The 18750-nt window shown below is 39.7% G+C and overlaps 2 protein-coding genes across 8 annotated transcripts in view; one reads left to right on the top strand and one right to left on the bottom strand.

Annotated features, from left to right (window-relative positions):
* The window catches only part of LOC106602718 (coiled-coil domain-containing protein 149), a 43971-nt gene extending 40784 nt beyond the window's left edge, over positions 1 to 3187 (top strand). For 4 of the 7 annotated variants that reach the window (XM_045716794.1, XM_045716792.1, XM_045716793.1 and 1 more), the window contains 2 exons: positions 752 to 979; positions 1271 to 3187. In XM_045716794.1, the coding sequence (XP_045572750.1) occupies positions 752 to 979; positions 1271 to 1341 (299 nt within the window). In that variant the 3' untranslated portion in view covers positions 1342 to 3187. Of the gene's footprint in view, positions 1 to 751; positions 1001 to 1265 lie in introns of all 7 variants that reach the window. The other 3 variants (XM_014195527.2, XM_045716795.1, XM_014195526.2) reach the window with 2 other exon arrangements.
* Positions 3188 to 6834: 3647 nt separating this feature from the next.
* sod3 (superoxide dismutase 3) lies at positions 6835 to 9654 on the bottom strand. Its single transcript, NM_001140762.2, has 2 exons — positions 9560 to 9654; positions 6835 to 7712 (listed from the first exon to the last, which is right to left on the bottom strand). Exon 2 carries the CDS (start codon positions 7688 to 7690, stop codon positions 7043 to 7045), a length of 648 nt encoding a protein of 215 aa, NP_001134234.1. The 5' UTR covers positions 7691 to 7712; positions 9560 to 9654; the 3' UTR covers positions 6835 to 7042.
* Positions 9655 to 18750: the final 9096 nt, after the last annotated feature.

The raw sequence follows: 18750 nt of genomic DNA, 5'->3' as shown, positions 1-18750 counted from the left end.
ACACCCTATATTTACCCTGTCCCTTCTACAGTATTATGTATCCAAAAATAAGGGATGCTCTGCCCAGTCACACATAACACTGAGATGCCTTGGTTGTCAAAATAATCTATTAAATGCATGCCAGTTCTTTGTATTGTAAATTCATTATAAGTAAAGATCTTGGCTTTTATGTGCAGGGTAGGTTGGGAGTATGTTTTTGTCAATACAGTTGTCATGACGTGATCTAGTAGAAATGTGTGACAATTGATGTATCATGGTTTTGTTAACACTGTACAGGCATTAGGACATTATTATATCAAAAGTGTAATTTATATCAAAAGTGTAATCTGGCCCTCCCAAGTGGCGCAGTGGTCTTAAGGCACTGCATCGCGGTGCTAGTGACCGGGAGACCTGTGAGACGGTGCACAATTGGCCGGGTTAGGGGAGGTGCACGTCGTCCGGGTTAGGGGAGGGTTTGGCCGGCCGGTATGTCCTTGTCCCATTGACTCCTGTGCACGCTGACATGGTCGCCAGGAGTACGGTGTTTCCTCCGACACATTGGTGCGGCTGGCTTCCGTGTTAAGCAAGCAGTGTGTCAAGAAGCAGTGCGGCTTGGCGGGGTCGTGCTTCGGAGGACGCATGGCTCTCGACCTTCGCCTCTGCTGTGCGAGAGTTGCAGCAACGGGACAAGACTGTAACTACCAATTTGGATATCACAAAAAAGGGGAAACAAAATAGTGCTTGTAATATTATTTGGCTTGTTTTGTGATAGGAGGGAGAGATGCCATCATCCTGAATGAAACTCTGCAGCCTAGCTCCACTGTGACAAGCTCTGAGGAGAAGGAAGTACCATCCAATGAACAGGAAGTACCCCCTACTGATCATGAAGTACCCCCTACTGAGCACGAAGTAACCCCCCATGAGCAGGAAGTACCTCCCACTGACCACAAAGTACCCCCTACTGAGCAGGAAGTACCTTCCACTGTGCAGTCTACCATAGGTAAATTAGATAATTACATAGGTAAATATTCTACGTTCTATGTAATTTTGTGGGGCTAACTGTATAAATAGCAACTTTATTAAATAGCTTACATTCCAATTCTCACGCATTCTATAGAGGAATGTATCTTTCACTTGCTCTTATGTATTATATCGTTAATTTGTATTACAGCAGATGACTACACCATTCTCATTGCTGCCAATTTGGTTCTGGGTGTTGAAATCAATGTTACTAATGCTGCTACATTTCAATTATACCATAACATTCTCAATTCTTTTGACCGTAGAGCAGAGGATGACAAGGTAGCCAATGACAGGCAGATCCCCCCCCGTCCCAAGATGTGGGCTTGTTACCCAGTGTGACGGGGGATACAGAGATGAGCACCAAGGAGCCAGTGTCACCAGCCAGCCTGGATACATCCAAGCAAAACTAGACATGCAAAACTGCTGAGGAAGTCACTGACTGTTCTCAAGCAGAGACAATAAACCTGGATGAATGTCAGACTGTCGACCAATCACAAAGTGCAAATGAGGTCACGGTGCTTCCAAGGTACCAATTAGACGAGACTGTAGGCGGGACTCCATCCCCTTCCTCAGGGCCAGACTTGGACATCTCCTGCCCTGTAAGACATATGCCACCTATCAGAGCCTCTAAAGGACAAAAAACCCACCCAGAGAGAGGCGAGTTGGTCAGATGACGACATCTTAAGGGTGGGGTCTGAGGAGATTGACATGGCAGAGGGCTCTATGACAGAAGACACTAATCTTCCATCCTCAACCTGCAGCTCTCCTATTCAAACAAGTCCCACCCACGGGGAGAATAACCAATCACACCACAAGGCAGAACATTCAGAAGATGTGAGGGTCGAGTGCTTAACGAATAAGGAGTCAGAAATCCTTCCCTTGAACATTAGTCACTCAAATGCTGAATGTTCAGACCAGGATGGGAAAACAGTGAAGAATGACAGCTACTTCAGCCAAAACCATGCCTAGATTGACACTAATAGAATGGGTTTCGATACTCCTGGGGGTGCATTCTGTAAGATGTCGTACTGCTTACTGGTGATTCCAAGCTCCCAACATTTCTGAAAGCGATATTACTCTGCTACTGTTGCTCTAACGTGGAATTGAACCCTTCTATTCAGTGGTTGAAGCTGGCCTGGACTGACCAATACAGAGAACCTACTAGCTTATATGTTCTACTGCTTGAGTACTGGCAACTCTTATAGAATACCATCTCTAAAATGCAAACCTTGTCTAGTTAACGCAAATTAAAGTGAGTACCAGCACTCTTTTTCAATGCACCTCCGAGTTCTATTGATAACATTTCTAATAGTGTCACTCTGAAATCTTATGGATTGCACCCACACAGCTCTTTCCATCAGTTGTTGGAGGGGAGAGGAATAGTTATTTAAAGGCCCAATGCAGTAGTTTTATCAAATTATTTCTGGAAAACAATTACCTTACTATAATAGATTTCCATTAAAATGTCAAAATAATGATTTTTTTTGTTGCAAAAAATGATTTCTCAAGCAAGCATTTTGCTAGGACTGTCTGGGAGTGGTGTGAGTGGGGAGGGGAAAACTGAAATCTAGCTGTTATTGGCAGTGATGTTTGTAACGCTTTGGTCTATTAACCAATTTACAGCATGGTGACATCACCATGGAAAGCCGAAACTCCCGCCCATGCAAACCTGCTGATTTATAAGGTCCTGTGTAGTTGCTGGTTGAAAATACATTATATCAGGAAATAACACTGATCAAATGTTTTCACACTTTTACAGTGTTCATTTCATCAGCTGTTGTACAATGCGATATAAAGAAAACAGGTAAAATTGCATTTTGACTGCATTGGGCTTTAAGAGTATTGAAACATGTAATGAGTTGCAGGTAAATCCATTTGAATTCAATCACTTTTTGACAGCATCCCTTTTCATTTAAACAAAACTTTCCATACATGTTTGCCCTTGGAAGAAGTGGTCAGAAAGTGACTTTTTGGACCTGAAGGCCAAAACAATCAGGAGATAAAGGTGCTCAAAGTTGACCTATTTTGCATACCCCACCATACCATGAGACATTCATGTCTTCATCACTGGAAAAGATAAAAAGCTGAGTTTGAAATAATTTAAAAGCTTACAAACAGTGTTGTCAACTTATTTTCTTATTTATTGGAGTGCAAAACAACTTAATAAAGAAATTCATTTTTAAAACTAATGTCAATTATCTAAAACCAGTAAAAAGGATTTCACATCATCTGAGGTTTTAGTGTTCAGACAATAGCTCTTGAATACAGGATAGGTGTTATTTCATTTAAGTGTGTTAACACTTGCCATCTGGGCCGGCAGCCTTGCATCCCAAGCCCTGTCCTCAGAGCCTGTGCAGACCAGATGGCTGGAGTGTTTACCGACATACCGGTATTCAATCTATTCATATCCCAGTCTGTTGTCCCCACTTGCTTCAAGATGTCCAACATTGTTCCTGTACCCAAGAAAGTGAAGATGACTAAATGACTATCGCTCTGTAGCACTCACTACTGTCATCATGAAGTGCTTTGAGAAGCTAGTTAAGGACCATATCACCTCCACATTAGCTGACAACTTAGACCCACTACAATTCACATACCGCCCCAACAGATCCATGGACGACGCAATTGCTATGGCACTGCACACTGCCCTACCCCAACTGGACAAGAGAAATACCTATATAAGAATGCTGTTCATCGACAACAGCTCAGCCTTCAATACCATAGTGCCCTCTAAGCTCAGGGTCCTGGGTCTGAAACCCTCCCTGTGCAACTGGGTCCTGGACTTCCTGACAGGCTGACCCCAAGTGAAGGTAGGCAACAACACCTCCGCCACGCTGATCCTCAACACCGAAGGCCCCACAAGGGGGTGTGCTCAGCCTCCTATACTCCCTGTTCACCCATGACTGCGTGGCCACACGTCTCCAACTCCATCAAATTTGACACACTTTATATGTACCGTGCATTCGGAAGGTATTCAGACTTCACTCTTTCCACATTTTGTTACATTACAGCCTCATTCTAAAGTGGATTAAATAAATACAAAATCGACACACACTACCCCATAGTGACAAAGCTTAAAAGAAAAAATATATAAATAAATAAAATGTATAAACTTTTTTTTTTTTATATATATATATATATATATATACTTTATTTACATAAGTATTCAGACCTTTTGCTATGAGACTCAATTAAGCTCAGGTGCATCCTGTTTCCATTGCTCAAGTTGTAGAAACATCTCAAACATGATTGGAGTCCATCTGTGGTAAATTGATTGGACTTGATTTGGAAAGGCATACACCTGTCTGTATAAGGTTCCACAGTTGACAGCGCATGTCAGAGCAAAAACCAAGCCATGAGCTCGACGGAATTGTCCCAGACAGGATTGTGTTGAGGCACAGATCTGGGGAAGGGTACCAAAACATTTCTGCAGCATTAAGGGTCCCCAAGAACACAATGGCCTTCATCATTCTTAAATGGAAGAAGATTGGAATCACCAAGACTCTTCCTAGAGCTGGCAGCTCAGCCAACTGAGCAATCGGGGGAGAAGGGCCTTGGTCAGGGAGGTGACCAAGAACCTGATGGTCACTCTGACAGAGCTCCAGAGTTCTTCTGTGGAGATGGGAGAACCTTACAGAAGGACAACCATCTCTGCAGCACTCCACCAATCAGGTCTTTAACTATAGTTTTGGCAAGTTGGTTAGGACATCTACTTTGTGCATGACACAAGTCATGTTTCCAACAATTGTTTACAGCTCCATTTAATCATCACTGTATCACAATTCCAGTGGGTCAGAAGTTTACATACAGTAAGTTGACTGTGCCTTTCAACAGCTTTGAAAATTCCGGATATTATGTCATGGCTTTAGCCTATCAGAAATAAAAATAGGCTAGTTGACATCATTTGAGGCAATTGGAGGCATACCTGTGGATGTATTTCAAGGCCTACCTTCAAACTCAGTGCCAAAATCTCATAAGAAAATGGTAGACCTCCACAAGTCTGGTTCATCCTTGGGAGCTCTTTCCAAACTCCTGAAGGTACCACATTCATCTGTACAAACAATAGTAAGCAAGTATAAACACCACGGGACCACGCAGCCGTCATACCACTCAGGAAGGAGACGCGTTCTGTCTCCTAGAGATGAATGTACTTTGGTGCGAAAAGTGCAAATCAATCCCAGAACAATAGCAAAGGGCCTTGTGAAGATGCTGGAGGAAATGGGTACAAAAGTATCTATATCAACCTGTATTCAAGAGCATGTTGTGTCTCAACTAATGGCAGGCATGGTCCCGTGTGGCTCAGTTGGTAGAGCATGGTGTTTGCAACGCCAGGGTTGTGGGTTCGTTTCCCACGGGGGACCAGTACGGAGAAAAAATTAAAATGTATGCGTTCACTACTGTAAGTAGCTCTGGATAAGAGTGTCTGCTGTAAATGTAAAATAGGGTCTAAGCTACAACGTGAAAAAAATCGGTGTTCATGCTTTTTTAGATAATTGACGTTAATGGTTAAAAAGGGACAATTTTTATTTAAAAAAATACTTTTATATTATAAAATTGTTTGACAACCCTGTTTGTAAGCTTTTAAATTATGTCAATCTCAACCATTTATCTTTTCCAGTGATGAAGACCTGGATGTCTCATGGTATGGTGGGGTATGCCAAATGGATCAACTTTGAGGACCTTTATCTCTTGAATGTTTTAGCATTCAGGTACAAAAAGTCACTTTGGAGCACTTTTACATTGGGCAAATATGTATGGAAGGTTTCATTCCAATAAAGAGGGGTGCTGTCAAAAAAAGTGATAGAATTTAAATTGATTTACCTAGGTGCAATATACTGTACCATGCCATTTTGGGCATATTCCCTTCCCACTGGGCACACCACATCATTTCAACGTGGACAATCAGGTAATATTTGGTTTAGGCATTGATCAATGAGATTACAACCTATTATTCGCCCACTCAAAAAGACAGCCAGAAGTTTGTTGAATTTCCAATGTGTTATCACTACTTTCAACCATCAAAAAGCACACTGCTTGGCTAGTATCTCTGCATGGATAGTTCCATCAGTGCCACTGGTGGATTGTTGGTTGAGTTGACGACATGAATCCAACAATTTGTCAACAATTTATTTGGCTATTTACTGTATTATAAAAGTGATATTGTGTTTGGTTGTCAACACAACCAAATATAAACATTTGAAAAAGATGTATCTACTGCTTGGAAAGTTCCATCTGTCCTATATTCTTTAACTTTGATTTTTGGTTGAATCCAACGTATCAATTATTAACTTGTCAACAAACTGGAACTAAATTTGAAATCAACCAAAGCTTGAAACCCCAGGCCTATATTGTCTTTTTTGTTGAATCCTGGGTTAAATTGCTTCATCGAAATGATTGAAATACTGCTAGTTTTCATTAGCCAATGCAGCAATTTTGAAATGGTAGTGTCAGCCAATCAGCTGCTTTGTTGTTCAACACAACATGCCATTCTGTAATTGCTAATGTGGCTAATGCTAGCGTGAGAACAAAAAGGGCGGTTTTCCTGGAAAAACTAGCACTATTTCAATCTTCTCAATCGAGCAGTATGGATAAAGGTAACATTTGGAGTACAATGGCATATCCCATCCCTGGATTGAGGTATGTTTTCCGACCCATATCTTGCGCCATCACCACGGTGTCTTAATGTAAACATGATTGCGTTGATCGGTATCTTCTAGCTAGTATAAGAGTATTCATTTGAAATATCTATTTTGATATACCGGTAAAAGTACAATGAAATGTAATGGAAAGACATTTCTCAGAAATTATTAACGAAGCACACTTGGAATTTCAATAAAAGGTCTTTCAAAGTTTAATACAAGATACATGAATTGCTATCAGCTATGGTAAACTTGTCCTATCCCTTAAAATAAAAGATAAACATGACTTTAAAAGAGAAGGAAACATTTTTGTAATTTAGGTCTGGATAGAATTAAAGCAATGAACTTAAGTTGTCCTGCGATGAAAGGTGGTGAGCGCAGAAAGAAAAGAGAAGAATAAACTACGATTCCCATCCCCTTCTTCTCTGCTGTCGATGATGGTGCTTATCCCACAGTTTGGGACTGCTCATCCCGATGGTGCAGCACGCCAGCCTCCGCCCAGCATTACCATGTAGCAGGCTCCCCGTATCCCCGCCTTGCCCTAGGTCGTCTGCCTTCTCATGGACCACCACTGCCCGCCCAAGCACCGACAGCCGCCCGAACAGAGTGGCCTTTGATTCAGTCAACTTGTGAACCCTCCCCTGGTGGGCCACAAAGTTCCCAAAGTCCCCCGGGTGGCTGGGATGGGGGACCCTGTAAGGGTTGTAATGGCCGCCTGTGGAATCGCAGCCCTCGCTGAAATCCCCGTACTGGTGGATGTGGATGGCTTTTGGCTGATGATCACTGTGACTTGGGAAACCATGGAGAAGAAAGAGGACTTTGAGGCTTCCCTCAGGGTATTCCTGCTTGAACAGCACCTGTCCATACACGTTAGGTAGACCTTCGCCTAGTTTGGTGCTGGGTCTCATTTTGCAGGCTGCATAGACAGTTCTGTTATACTCTGTGGCCTCTGGTGGGGCCATGTTGGAGGCAGCCTCCTGGCTCTGTGTAAAGGAGCAGGCTTGGAAGCTTACCAGAACCAACAGAAGTATTGGATGAAATAAAGGCATGGTCCTAGCTATTTTGTGTAACCTAGAAGAAAAACAAAATACACAATCAGGATCTCATAGTGTCCACAGGGCAACCATGTTTTATCATTAAACTAACCTGTAGCCTAACTAATGCACATAAATATAAACTGATTTAAATTGGGAGGATGAAGCCTTTAGGTCAAAGTTGGGATTTAAGTACGTTAAATTATTCTATACTATTTAAGTACACGTCTTTATACATTTCTAATATTTGCCTAACACTATAGACTTGTAGTAGGCTAAACATTGCCTACCTAACCTTATAGATATTTTTGAAAGATATGCCCTGTCATATTTACATTTATAATATTTAGAAAAGGCTATTGAAAAGCCAGGTTTACCTGCCAGGCTGGTATTACAGGGACGTGGGGAGGGTACATTTCTATACTACACTACATGCTTTATTTAGCTGATACTACAATTTCTGTTTAGCCTACTTCTCTAATACGAATAGGTTTAAACACTATAGGCAGTGGTGTAAAGTACTTAAGTACTACTTAAGTCGTTTTGGGGGGTATCTGTACTTTACTACTTGACAACTTTTAGTTTTACTTCACTACATTCCTCAAGAAAATAATGTACTTTTTACTCCATACATTTTCCCTGACACCCAAAAGTAGTCATTACATGTTGAATGCTTAGCGAGACAGAAAAATTGTTAAATTCACACACTTTCAAGAGAACATCCCTTGTCATCCCTACTGCTTCTGATCTGGCGTCCGCTAAACACAAATGTTTCATTTGTAAAGATGTCTGAGTTTTTGAGTGCTTGGCTATCCGTAAAAAAAAAAAAAATGGTTGTGTGTTTTGCTTAATATAAAGAATTTGAAGTTATTTATACTTTTACTTTTGATACTAAAGTATATTTTAGCAATTTGATTTTTTTATACGTAAAACTTCTTTGGGATCGGTGTCCCGTCCACGGGACAGTTAAGCTAACGTAAGCTAATGCGATTAGCATGAGGTTGTAAGTAACAAGAAAATTCCCCAGGACATAGACATCTGATATTGGCAGAAAGCTTAAATTCTTGTTAATCTAACTGTACTGTCCAATTTACAGTAGCTATTACAGTGAAATAATACCATGCAATTGTTTGAGGAGAGTGCACAATTTTGAACATGAAAAGTTATTAATAAACAAATTAGGCACATTTGGGCAGTCTTGATAAATTAATTGAACAGAAATGCAATGGTTCATTGAATCAGTCTAAAACGTTGCACATACACTGCTGCTATCTAGTGGCCAAAATCTAAATTGCACCTGGATTAGAATAATACATTTTGGCATTTCTCTTGCATTTCAAAGATGACCGTATAAAAGAAATACAAAAGAACGGTTTTTTTTTTCGTATTATCTTTTACCAGCTCTATTGTGTTATATTCGCCTACATTCCTTTCACATTTTCACAAACTTAATTAAGTGTTTCCTTTCAAATGGTACCAAGAATATGCATATCCGGTACCAAGAATATGCATATCCTTGATTCAAGGCTTGAGCTACAGGCAGTTAGATTTGGGTATGTCATTTTAGCTGAAAATTGAAAAAAAGGTTTTTAAGTATATTTAAAACCAAATACTTTTAGACTTGAACTGAAATCGTATTTTACTGGGTTACTTTCACTTTTCTAGGTATTTTCTATTATGGTATCTTTAATTAAACTCATGCATGACTATTGTGCCGTTTTTCCACCACCACTATAGTTTGTAGTAATAATTGAGGAAAACACACCCAAATGAACACACATTCCTCAGTCGTTTACGGTCTTTGAAGTCAAACGTAATTCGGATTTGGAAAGCAATTTTCTACAATATAAATTGATACCCATGTTCGTGATCTCTGTAGCCTACCTGTCTGGCGAAATCACAATTCTTGACAATTGTCGGAATAAACCATCGAGGTTGTCACGAATTTTGCAGAGATAGAGCCCGTCAATCTTGAGGGTGTTCGATTAAGTGCACCGGGCTATGGTCCATGACATGAACGGGTAAAAGTAGTGAGGGTGGAGCGCCATTCTAATAATCTCAAATAGAAAAAGTAATCTGCACCGCTCGGTCATGTTGTAAACACGGCAGCATGATGTGTAGTTCAGAAACATGCATCTATTTTCCGTTAAATACAAGTATATGTTCGAATTTTCCAAATAATTTTCATTGGGAATTCAGATAAAGTATTTTTTATCAAAAGCAATCACTTCTGCATGTGAAAACACAGAATCCTACTCATTACTACGTCACTTTTGTTTTGAGACGATTTGTCACCTGGCTCACGCCAGGGTGGAAGCCGGTTCCTAAACGAACGCATTAATAAAATCCTCTCCTTGTGTAACCAGAGGGCGTAGGTGGTGGGTGGAGCGGGGGTGAGAAGGGACACATTCTTTCCAGGTCATTTCGCTCGGGGGCGGTGCTTTACGTCACTGTGGGCGTCGGTTTCAAAGTGCATGGGCTTTCCAGATGCTCGTCCACGTTCAAGCGAGAACCCTCCGCCTGGGACCTTCATAAATTAAGCTCTGGTGGGTTTATACTTTATAGTTCACAATTGAACTTTCATATTAGTACATTATTTTGCTTTATTTGAACTAACAATAGCTAGCTGGACCAGTTTTCCCAAAAGTTAACGATGTGTAAAGTTTTGCTTTCTAGCCAACCAACAAAGTCAATTCTGCTATCAAGCCAATCTACTTTAGCTGAATGAAATATATGAAATTGATCATGACTAGATTTAATCTCATTTCACTGCAATTGGTTAGTCAACATGCAATAATACCTGTATACTGTCAATCACTGAGATTAATTATTTGCCTTGCTGGCTTCATTAAAACTCTTAATCTGATGGATTTTGGATGTCTTTGATTTTATTGATTTGTCCAAGGGCCTATACATGAGGCCAACTTTACCATAATTTATCCTGGAGGCATTGGGCATACTCACACATCCATTCTCATTACTTTGCGTGAATGAAACAGTATCTCTCAACTTTTAACAATGCAAAATATTAATACAAAATCATTTGTTTTAGCTTCTTTAAATTCTGTGGCTGCATTATTAGCAAACAACGTGAATTCCGAGATTACATTTGTTTAGGCTACTTCATCTTTGTGGCTCCCTAATTAAACAGTAACATCCATTATTGTAGTTGGGCTTGGTATGTCCACAAGATGCATGTCCACCAGATCAGTGGAGGCTGGTGGGAGGAGCTATAGGAGGACTGGCTCATTGTAATGGCTGGAATGGAATTAATGGAATGGAGTCAAACGTGTGGTTTCCATATGTTTTATGTGTTTGATACCGTTCCATTAATTGCATTCCAGCCATTACAATGAGCCTGTCTTCCTATAGCTCCTCCCACCAGCCTCCTCTGCACCTGATGCATCAAACTCTTTGCTTTCTGGCAGAGGTCATTCGTTGTCAATGGAGCAGTCAGCAACGCAATGTTGGGGATGCCGCACTCGGCTGCGGTGCGTTCTGTGTACCGCATGTGTTCAATATTTTCAACTCTTGCTTTGCTTTACCATGTGGTGGTACAAATGGAAGTACACACACAGACTCCAACTAGCTCATTTTTAACTAGTTGAAAAGCGAGTGGACATCTGGTGGACATCGGACGTACCCCTGCACATCGACTCGGTACTGGCACCCCTTCTATATAGCCAAGTTAATGTTACTCATTATATATCTATTACTTTTATTAATAAGTGTTTTACTTTTCTATTATTTCTATATTTTCTTTTGCTGCATTGTTGGGAAGGGCTCGTAAGGAAGCATTTCACTGTTAGTATACACCTATTGTTTACGAAGCATGTGAAGAATAACATTTTATTTTATTTTAATTCCAAGTCGGAAACTTTCTAGAGCTCCGACTTTCGACCTGAAGATCACTGACGTCATGATTTGACCTAGTTTTTTTAGAGTTCCCAGTTGTCTTGAAAGCACAATGGGTGTTTCTCAAAATCCATGCTACTTTGAGGCGTTATATGTGTCTATACCTTAATTGTAAAATGTAATATTAAACTAACAACTGATAAGTCAATGATTATTGGAAGACTCGAACTGCTCATGCTCCGAGCATGCAAATTGGAGCAGGGAGGCTGGAGTATGAGTCCAAATCAAAATATGCGAAACGGAGCACGGAGAGCACTTCTCGAATGCGTACTCCGTTTGAACATATTTTGAAGAATGTATCGATGCAAGCTTCAATGGAAGTTAAGCAAAGAAATATGACGCAACCACAAAAAAATGGATGCAAAAATGTATTGAATTCAATGGCGGACATTATTTGAGAGAAAATACACTGACTTCAGAATGACATGCTGCCTATTCACATCTCATACAGTATGGTTGCCTGACTGCAATATGTTATCTTGATATGTTAATAAATACATGCTGTGTTAATTTTGGCATGTTTACCTGGCTATGTACCGTAGATAGCAAGCCCAGCTACTACTACTGTTTGCTAGCCAGCCAGATAGCCATGAAAAATTGTTAGCAAGTTATCCATGAAGAATTGACATCTATCTTGCATAATATTTGTTTGTCATTTTTGCCTGTTAAACTATCTGGTTAGCTACATTATCATGATTCACATTTTCACAGCTAGCTGATAGTTATGAAGTAAAATGGTTGCTTTGTGTATATATTCTTCTCTATTGACATTGTTGTCCTGGCTGGAAGACGGTTCAGTGAATGGGTATTGTAAGTCCATAGTAAGTCAATAGGGTTAACTGACTAGCTAGCCAGGAAATGAAAAAATGGACATCTACCTTGCATATTTTTACCTTTATTTAACTAGGCAAGTCAGTTAAGAACAAATTCTTATTTACAATGACGGCCTAGGAACCGTGGGTTGGTTAACTGTCTTGTTCAGGGGCAGAACGACAGATTTTTACCTTGTCAGCTCGGGGATTCAATCTAGCAACCTTTCGGTTACTGGCCCAACGCTCTAACCACTAGGCTACCTGCCGCCCCACATAATATTAGTTGTAGGTCATGTTTGGCCATTTAACGAGCTGACTAGCTAGATTATTACGATTCACATATCTAGCTGATAATTATGTATCAAAACATTTGCTTTGTGTATATCTTGTTAAGCCTTTTGTTGCCATTGCCATAGCTGGACAAGTTTTATAGTTGTTTTGTTATTAACAACAAATCAATACAAAAAGTACATGGGGAACACAAGTGTACATATCAAAGCAGATGTTATTGTGAGTGTAGCGAAATGCTTTTGTTTCTAGCTCCAACAGTGCAGTAATATCTAACTAGTAATATCTAACAATTTCTCAACAATACACACAAATCTAAAAAAACATCTAAAACGGTTATCGTTTATATTTATACACTACCGGTCAAAAGTTTTAGAACACCTATTCATTCAAGGGTTTTTCTTTATTTGTACTATTTTCTACATTGTAGAATAATAGTGAAGACATCAACACTATGAAATAACACATGAAAACAAATCAAAATATATTTTATAAATCATGTAGCCGCCCTTTGCCTTGATGATAGCTTTGCGCACACTCTTGGCATTCTCTCAACCAGCTTCATGAGGTAGTCACCTGGAATGCATTTCAATTAACAGGTGAGCCTTGTTAAAAGTTAATTTGTGGAATTTCTTTCCTTAATGCGTTTGAGCCAATCAGTTGTGTTGTGACATGGTAGGGGTGGTATACAGAAGATAGCCCTATTTGGTAAAATACCAAGTCCTCAAATAAGCAAAAAGAAAAGACAGTCCATCGTTACTTTAAGACATGAAGGTCAGCCAATCCAGAAAATTTCAAGAACTTTTAAAGTTTCTTGAAGTGCAGCCACAAAAACCATCAAGCGCTATGATGAAACTGCCTCTCATGAAGACCACCACAGGAAAGGAAGACCCAGAGTTACCTCTGCTGTTGAGGATAAGTTCATTAGAGTTAACTGCACCTCAGATTGCAGGCCAAATAAATGCTTCACAGAGTTCAAGTAACAGACACAACTCAACATCAACTGTTCAGAGGAGACTGTGAATCAAGCCTTTATGGTCGAATTGCTGTGAAGAAACCACTAATAAAGGACACGAATAATGAGAGACTTTCTTGGGCCAAGAAACAATGGACATTAAACCGGTGGAAATCTGTCCTTTGGTCTGATGAGTCCAAATGTGAGATTTTTGCTTCTAACTGCCGTGTCTTTGTGAGTCGCAGAGTAAGTGAACGGATGACCACCGCATGTGTGGTTTCCACCGTGAAGCATGGAGCTTCATTCTGCAGTGATACGCCATCCCATTTGGTTTGCAGTTAGTGGGACTATCATTTGTTTTTCAACAGGACAATGACCCAACACACCTCCAGACTGTGTAAGGGCTATTTGACCAAGAACGAGAATGGTGGAGTGCTGCATCAGATGACCTGGCCTCCACAATCAACCGACCTCAACCGAATTGAGCTGGTTTGGGATGAGTTGGACCGCAGAGTGAAGGAAAAGCAGCCAACAAGTGCTCAGCATATGTGGGAACTCTTTCAAGACTGTTGGAAAAGCATTTCTCATGAAGCTAGTTGAGAGAATGCCAAGAGTGTGCAAAGCTGTCATCAAGGCAAAGGGTGAATACTTTGAAGAATCTAAAATTTATTTTGATTTGTTTAAAACCTGTTATGGTATAGGGGGCCGTATTTTCACGGCCGGATAAAAAACGTACCCGATTTAATCTGGTTACTACTCCTGCCCAGAAACTAGAATGTGCATAGAATTAGTAGATTTGGATAGAAAACACTCTAAAGTTTATAAAAATGTTTGAATGGTGTGTGTGAGTATAACAGAACTCATATGGCAGGCCAAAAACTGAGAAGATTCCATACAGGAAGTGCCCTGTCTGAAAGTTTTTTTTCCTTCTGTTGCATCTCTATCGAAAATACAGCATCTGTGCTGTAACGTGACATTTTCTAAGGCTTCCATTGGCTCTCAGAAGGCGCCAGAAAGTGGAATGAGGTGTCTGCTGTCTCTGGGCGAAGAACAGCAGGAGGTTTTGTTAGTGGTCAGCCTGGGAACAGTGACACTGGAGATGCGCGTTCATGAGAATTCTAATTTTTTTCTTTCAACCTTTGAATGAATACAACGTCGCCCGGTTGGAATATTATCACTATTTTACAAGAAAAATAGCATAAAAATTGATTTTAAACAGCATTTGACATGCTTCGAAGTACGGTAATGGAATATTTTGAATTTTTTTGTCACGAAATTCACTCGCGCGTCACCCTTCGGATAGTGACCTGAACGCACGAACAAAACGGAGCTATTTCAATATAACTATGGATTATTTGGAACCAAAACAGCATTTGTTGTTGAAGTAGAAGTCCTGGGAGTGCATTCTGATGAAGAACAGCAAAGGTAATCCAATCTTTCTAATAGTAAATCTGAGTTTAGTGAGCACCAAACTTGGTGGGTGTCAAATTAGCTAGCCTGTGATGGCCGAGCTATCTACTCAGAATATTGCAAAATGTGCATTCACCGAAAAGCTATTTTAAAATCTGACACCGCGATTGCATAAAGGAGTTCTGTATCCATAATTCTTAAAATAATTGTTATGTATTTTGTGAACGTTTATCGTGAGTAATTTAGTAAATTCACCGGAAGTTTGCGGTGAGTATGCTAGTTCTGAACATCACATGTTAATGTAAAAAGCTGGTTTTTGATATAAATATGAACTTGATTGAACAAAACATGCATGTATTGTATAACATAATGTTTTAGGATTGTCATCTGATGAAGATCATCAAAGGTTAGTGCTGCATTTAGCTGTGTTTTTGGTTTTTGTGACATATATGCTTGCTTTGAAAATGGCTGTGTGATTATTTTTGGCAGGGTACTCTCCTGACATAATCTAATGTTTTGCTTTCGCTGTAAAGCCTTTTTGAAATCGGACAATGTGGTTAGATTAACGAGAGTCTCGTCTTTAAAATGGTGTAAAATATTCATATGTTTGAGAAATGGAAGTTATAGCATTTTAAGGTATTTGTATTTCGCGCCACGCTCTATCATTGGATATTGGTGAGGCGTTCCGCTAGCGGAACGTCTGTCCTTAAGAAGTGAACACTTTTTTGTTTACTACATGATTCCATATTCGTTATTTTATAGTTTTGACGTCTTCACTATTGTTCTACAATGTTGAAAATAGTAAAAATAAAGAAAAACCCTTGAATGAGAAGGTGTGTCCAAACTTTTGACTTGTACTGTATTTCTAACAATATCAGACTAGTATTAGACATACTTGACTACTCAGACCTAATAACCAAGGATAACTTCATATCATTTTTAGATTTTTCTAAAGCTTTTGACACATTGGAGCATCCGTTCCTCTTCCATTCCCTTGAGAAATTTGGCATTCGTGATGTTTTCTGTAAGGCTGTTAAGACTCTCTATACGAATGGTAACAGCTCTAATAAACTGACACATGGCACTTCACCTAGATTTGAGTTAGAGGAATTAGGCAAGGTTATCTCACCGTATCTGTTTTATAAATCATCCAAATTCTTACATTCTTTAAATAATAGTCCTGTACAAGGTATTTCCATAGCTGGTAAAGAAATTATTATAAGCCAGTTGGCTGACTATTTTCTGAAAGATGCTAGTCAGATCCCCATATCGAGCAATGTGATAGACCAGATGCTTTGGAAAAGGATTCTATGTCTTAACATTAATAAATGTGAACTCATGGCTGTCAAAGATTGTGTGACACCCTCATGTTATGGTATTCCAGTGAAAGAAGAACTTACATATTTTGGCATAACCGTTACTAAGGACTACGGTTTGCAACTGCACATGGAGACAAAGATTGTACTTTTTGAAGAAATGTCCTCTGGTCTGATGAAACAAAAATAGAACTGTTTGGCCATAATGACCATCGTTATGTTTGGAGGTAAAAGGGGGAGGCTTGCAAGCCAAAGAACACCATCCCAACCGTGATGCACAGGGGTGGCAGCATCATGTTGTGGGGGTGCTTATAGCAGGAGGGACTGGTGCACATCACAAAATAGATGGCATCATGAGGGAGGGAAATTATGTGGATATATTGAAGCAACATCTCAAGACATCAGTCAGGAAGTTATAGCTTGGTTGCAAATGAGTCTTCCAAATGGACAATGACCCCAAGCATACTACCAAACTTGTGGCAAAATGGCTTAAGGACAACAATGTCAAGGTATTGGAGTGGCCAACACAAAGCCCTGACTTCAATCCTATAGAAAATGTGTGGGCAGAACTGAAAGGGGGAATGGGCCAAAATTCACCCAACTTATTGTGGGAAGCTTGTGGAAGGCTACCCAAAACTTTGACCTAAGTGAAACAATTTAAAGGCAATTCTACCAAATACTAATTGACTGTATGTAAACTTCTGACCCACTGCGAATGCGATGAAAGAAATAAAAGCTGAAATAAATCATTCTCTCTACTATTATTCTGACATTTCACATTCTTAAAATAAAGTGGTGATCCTAACTGACCTAAGACAGGGAATTTTTACTAGGATTAAATGTCAGGAATTGTGAAAAACTGAGTTAAAATGTATTTGGCTAAGCTGTATGTAAACTTCCGACTTCAACTGTACTTATTAACAAAATTAAGGAAGTTTCTTTAAAAAGTATTAATACATATTATCCTGCCAACCACTATATGAAGTGATAAAAATAAAAATTACCACCCAGAAACATATATTTTTTGGCATTGTATTCATGTTAGGAATCTGTGGCAAGATATCAGTAGATTTATAACTGAACACATTTATGAAGATTTTACACTATTATGCAGAGATGTACTGCTTGGATCCTTTACTTATGATAGAAATAAGTTGAAACAATTTTATGTAATTCATTTCATTATTCTTTTGGCCAAATGTAATATTCACAAATGTAAATTTACAAACAAAACATCACATCTTCGTACCTTGCAAAAAGAAATTGAACTATATTTTAAGACAGCTGGAAGAAGGTTCAGTGAATGGGGAGGTGAAGTGGAGGGGGGGGTTGCGAGTGTGAGTGCGAGTGCATATCAAATGTATTGTTTTATGCATTCTCCACACTCTCGTTGTCACAAGAAAGTACTCAAGAGAACGTGGTCGGAGAACACACTCGGAGCATGAGAGTGTGGAGCACGGTATAATGCATATTGAGAAACACCCAATGTGTCCCCATTGCTTATAGAGCATGCCAGTTTGTTCTAAAATCCGGAAATGAAACCTCTGGTTCGTTCAGCCAGAGATTTGTGTATAATGAGGAGATGCCCTAACAATGGGAGTCAATGGGCTTGTTTTAGTGGTATAGCAACCGACCGTTGTCCCAAAGGCGGGAAAGGCAGGTAACAAGTTTAGGTCCAAAATAAATCAAGAGAAACGTATTGGGCTTATTTTGGACAGATTTTGCTGAGATGTTATCTCTCGCTTCGCCTCTTCCTCTCTGCTTCACCCCTTCCAGTAGGGCAGTGGTTCCCAAACTTTTTATAGTCCCGTACCCCTTCAAACATTCAACCTCCAGCTGCGTACCCCCTCTAGCACCACGGTCAGCGTACTCTCAAATGTTGTTTTTGCCATCATTGTAAGCCTGCCACACACACACTATACGATACATTTATTAAACATAAGAATGAGTGTACGTTTTTGTCACAACCCAGCTCGTGGGAAGTGACAAAGAGCTCTTATAGGACCATGGCACAAATAATAATATAATAATAATCAATAATTTTGCTCCTTATTTAAACATCTTACATATAAAACCTTATTTGTTCATCGAAAATTGTGAATAACTCATCACAGGTTAATGAGAAGGGTGTGCTTGAAAGCATGCACATAACTCTGCAATGTTGGGTTGTATTGGAGAGAGTCTCAGTCTTAAATCATTTTCCCACGCAGTCTCTGCCTGTATTTATTTGTCATGCTAGTGAGGGCCGAGAATCCACTCTCACATAGGTACATGGTTGCAAAGGGTCTTAACACCTTGCATTGCCAAGGCAGGATACTCTGAGTGCAGCCCAATCCAGAAATCTGGCAGTGGCTTCTGATTTAAATTAAATGTTCATAA

This window comes from Salmo salar, chromosome ssa04, assembly GCF_905237065.1.
Source record: "Salmo salar chromosome ssa04, Ssal_v3.1, whole genome shotgun sequence".
Taxonomy (NCBI): domain Eukaryota; kingdom Metazoa; phylum Chordata; class Actinopteri; order Salmoniformes; family Salmonidae; genus Salmo; species Salmo salar.
This window is presented reverse-complemented; position numbering and strand designations above follow the sequence as displayed.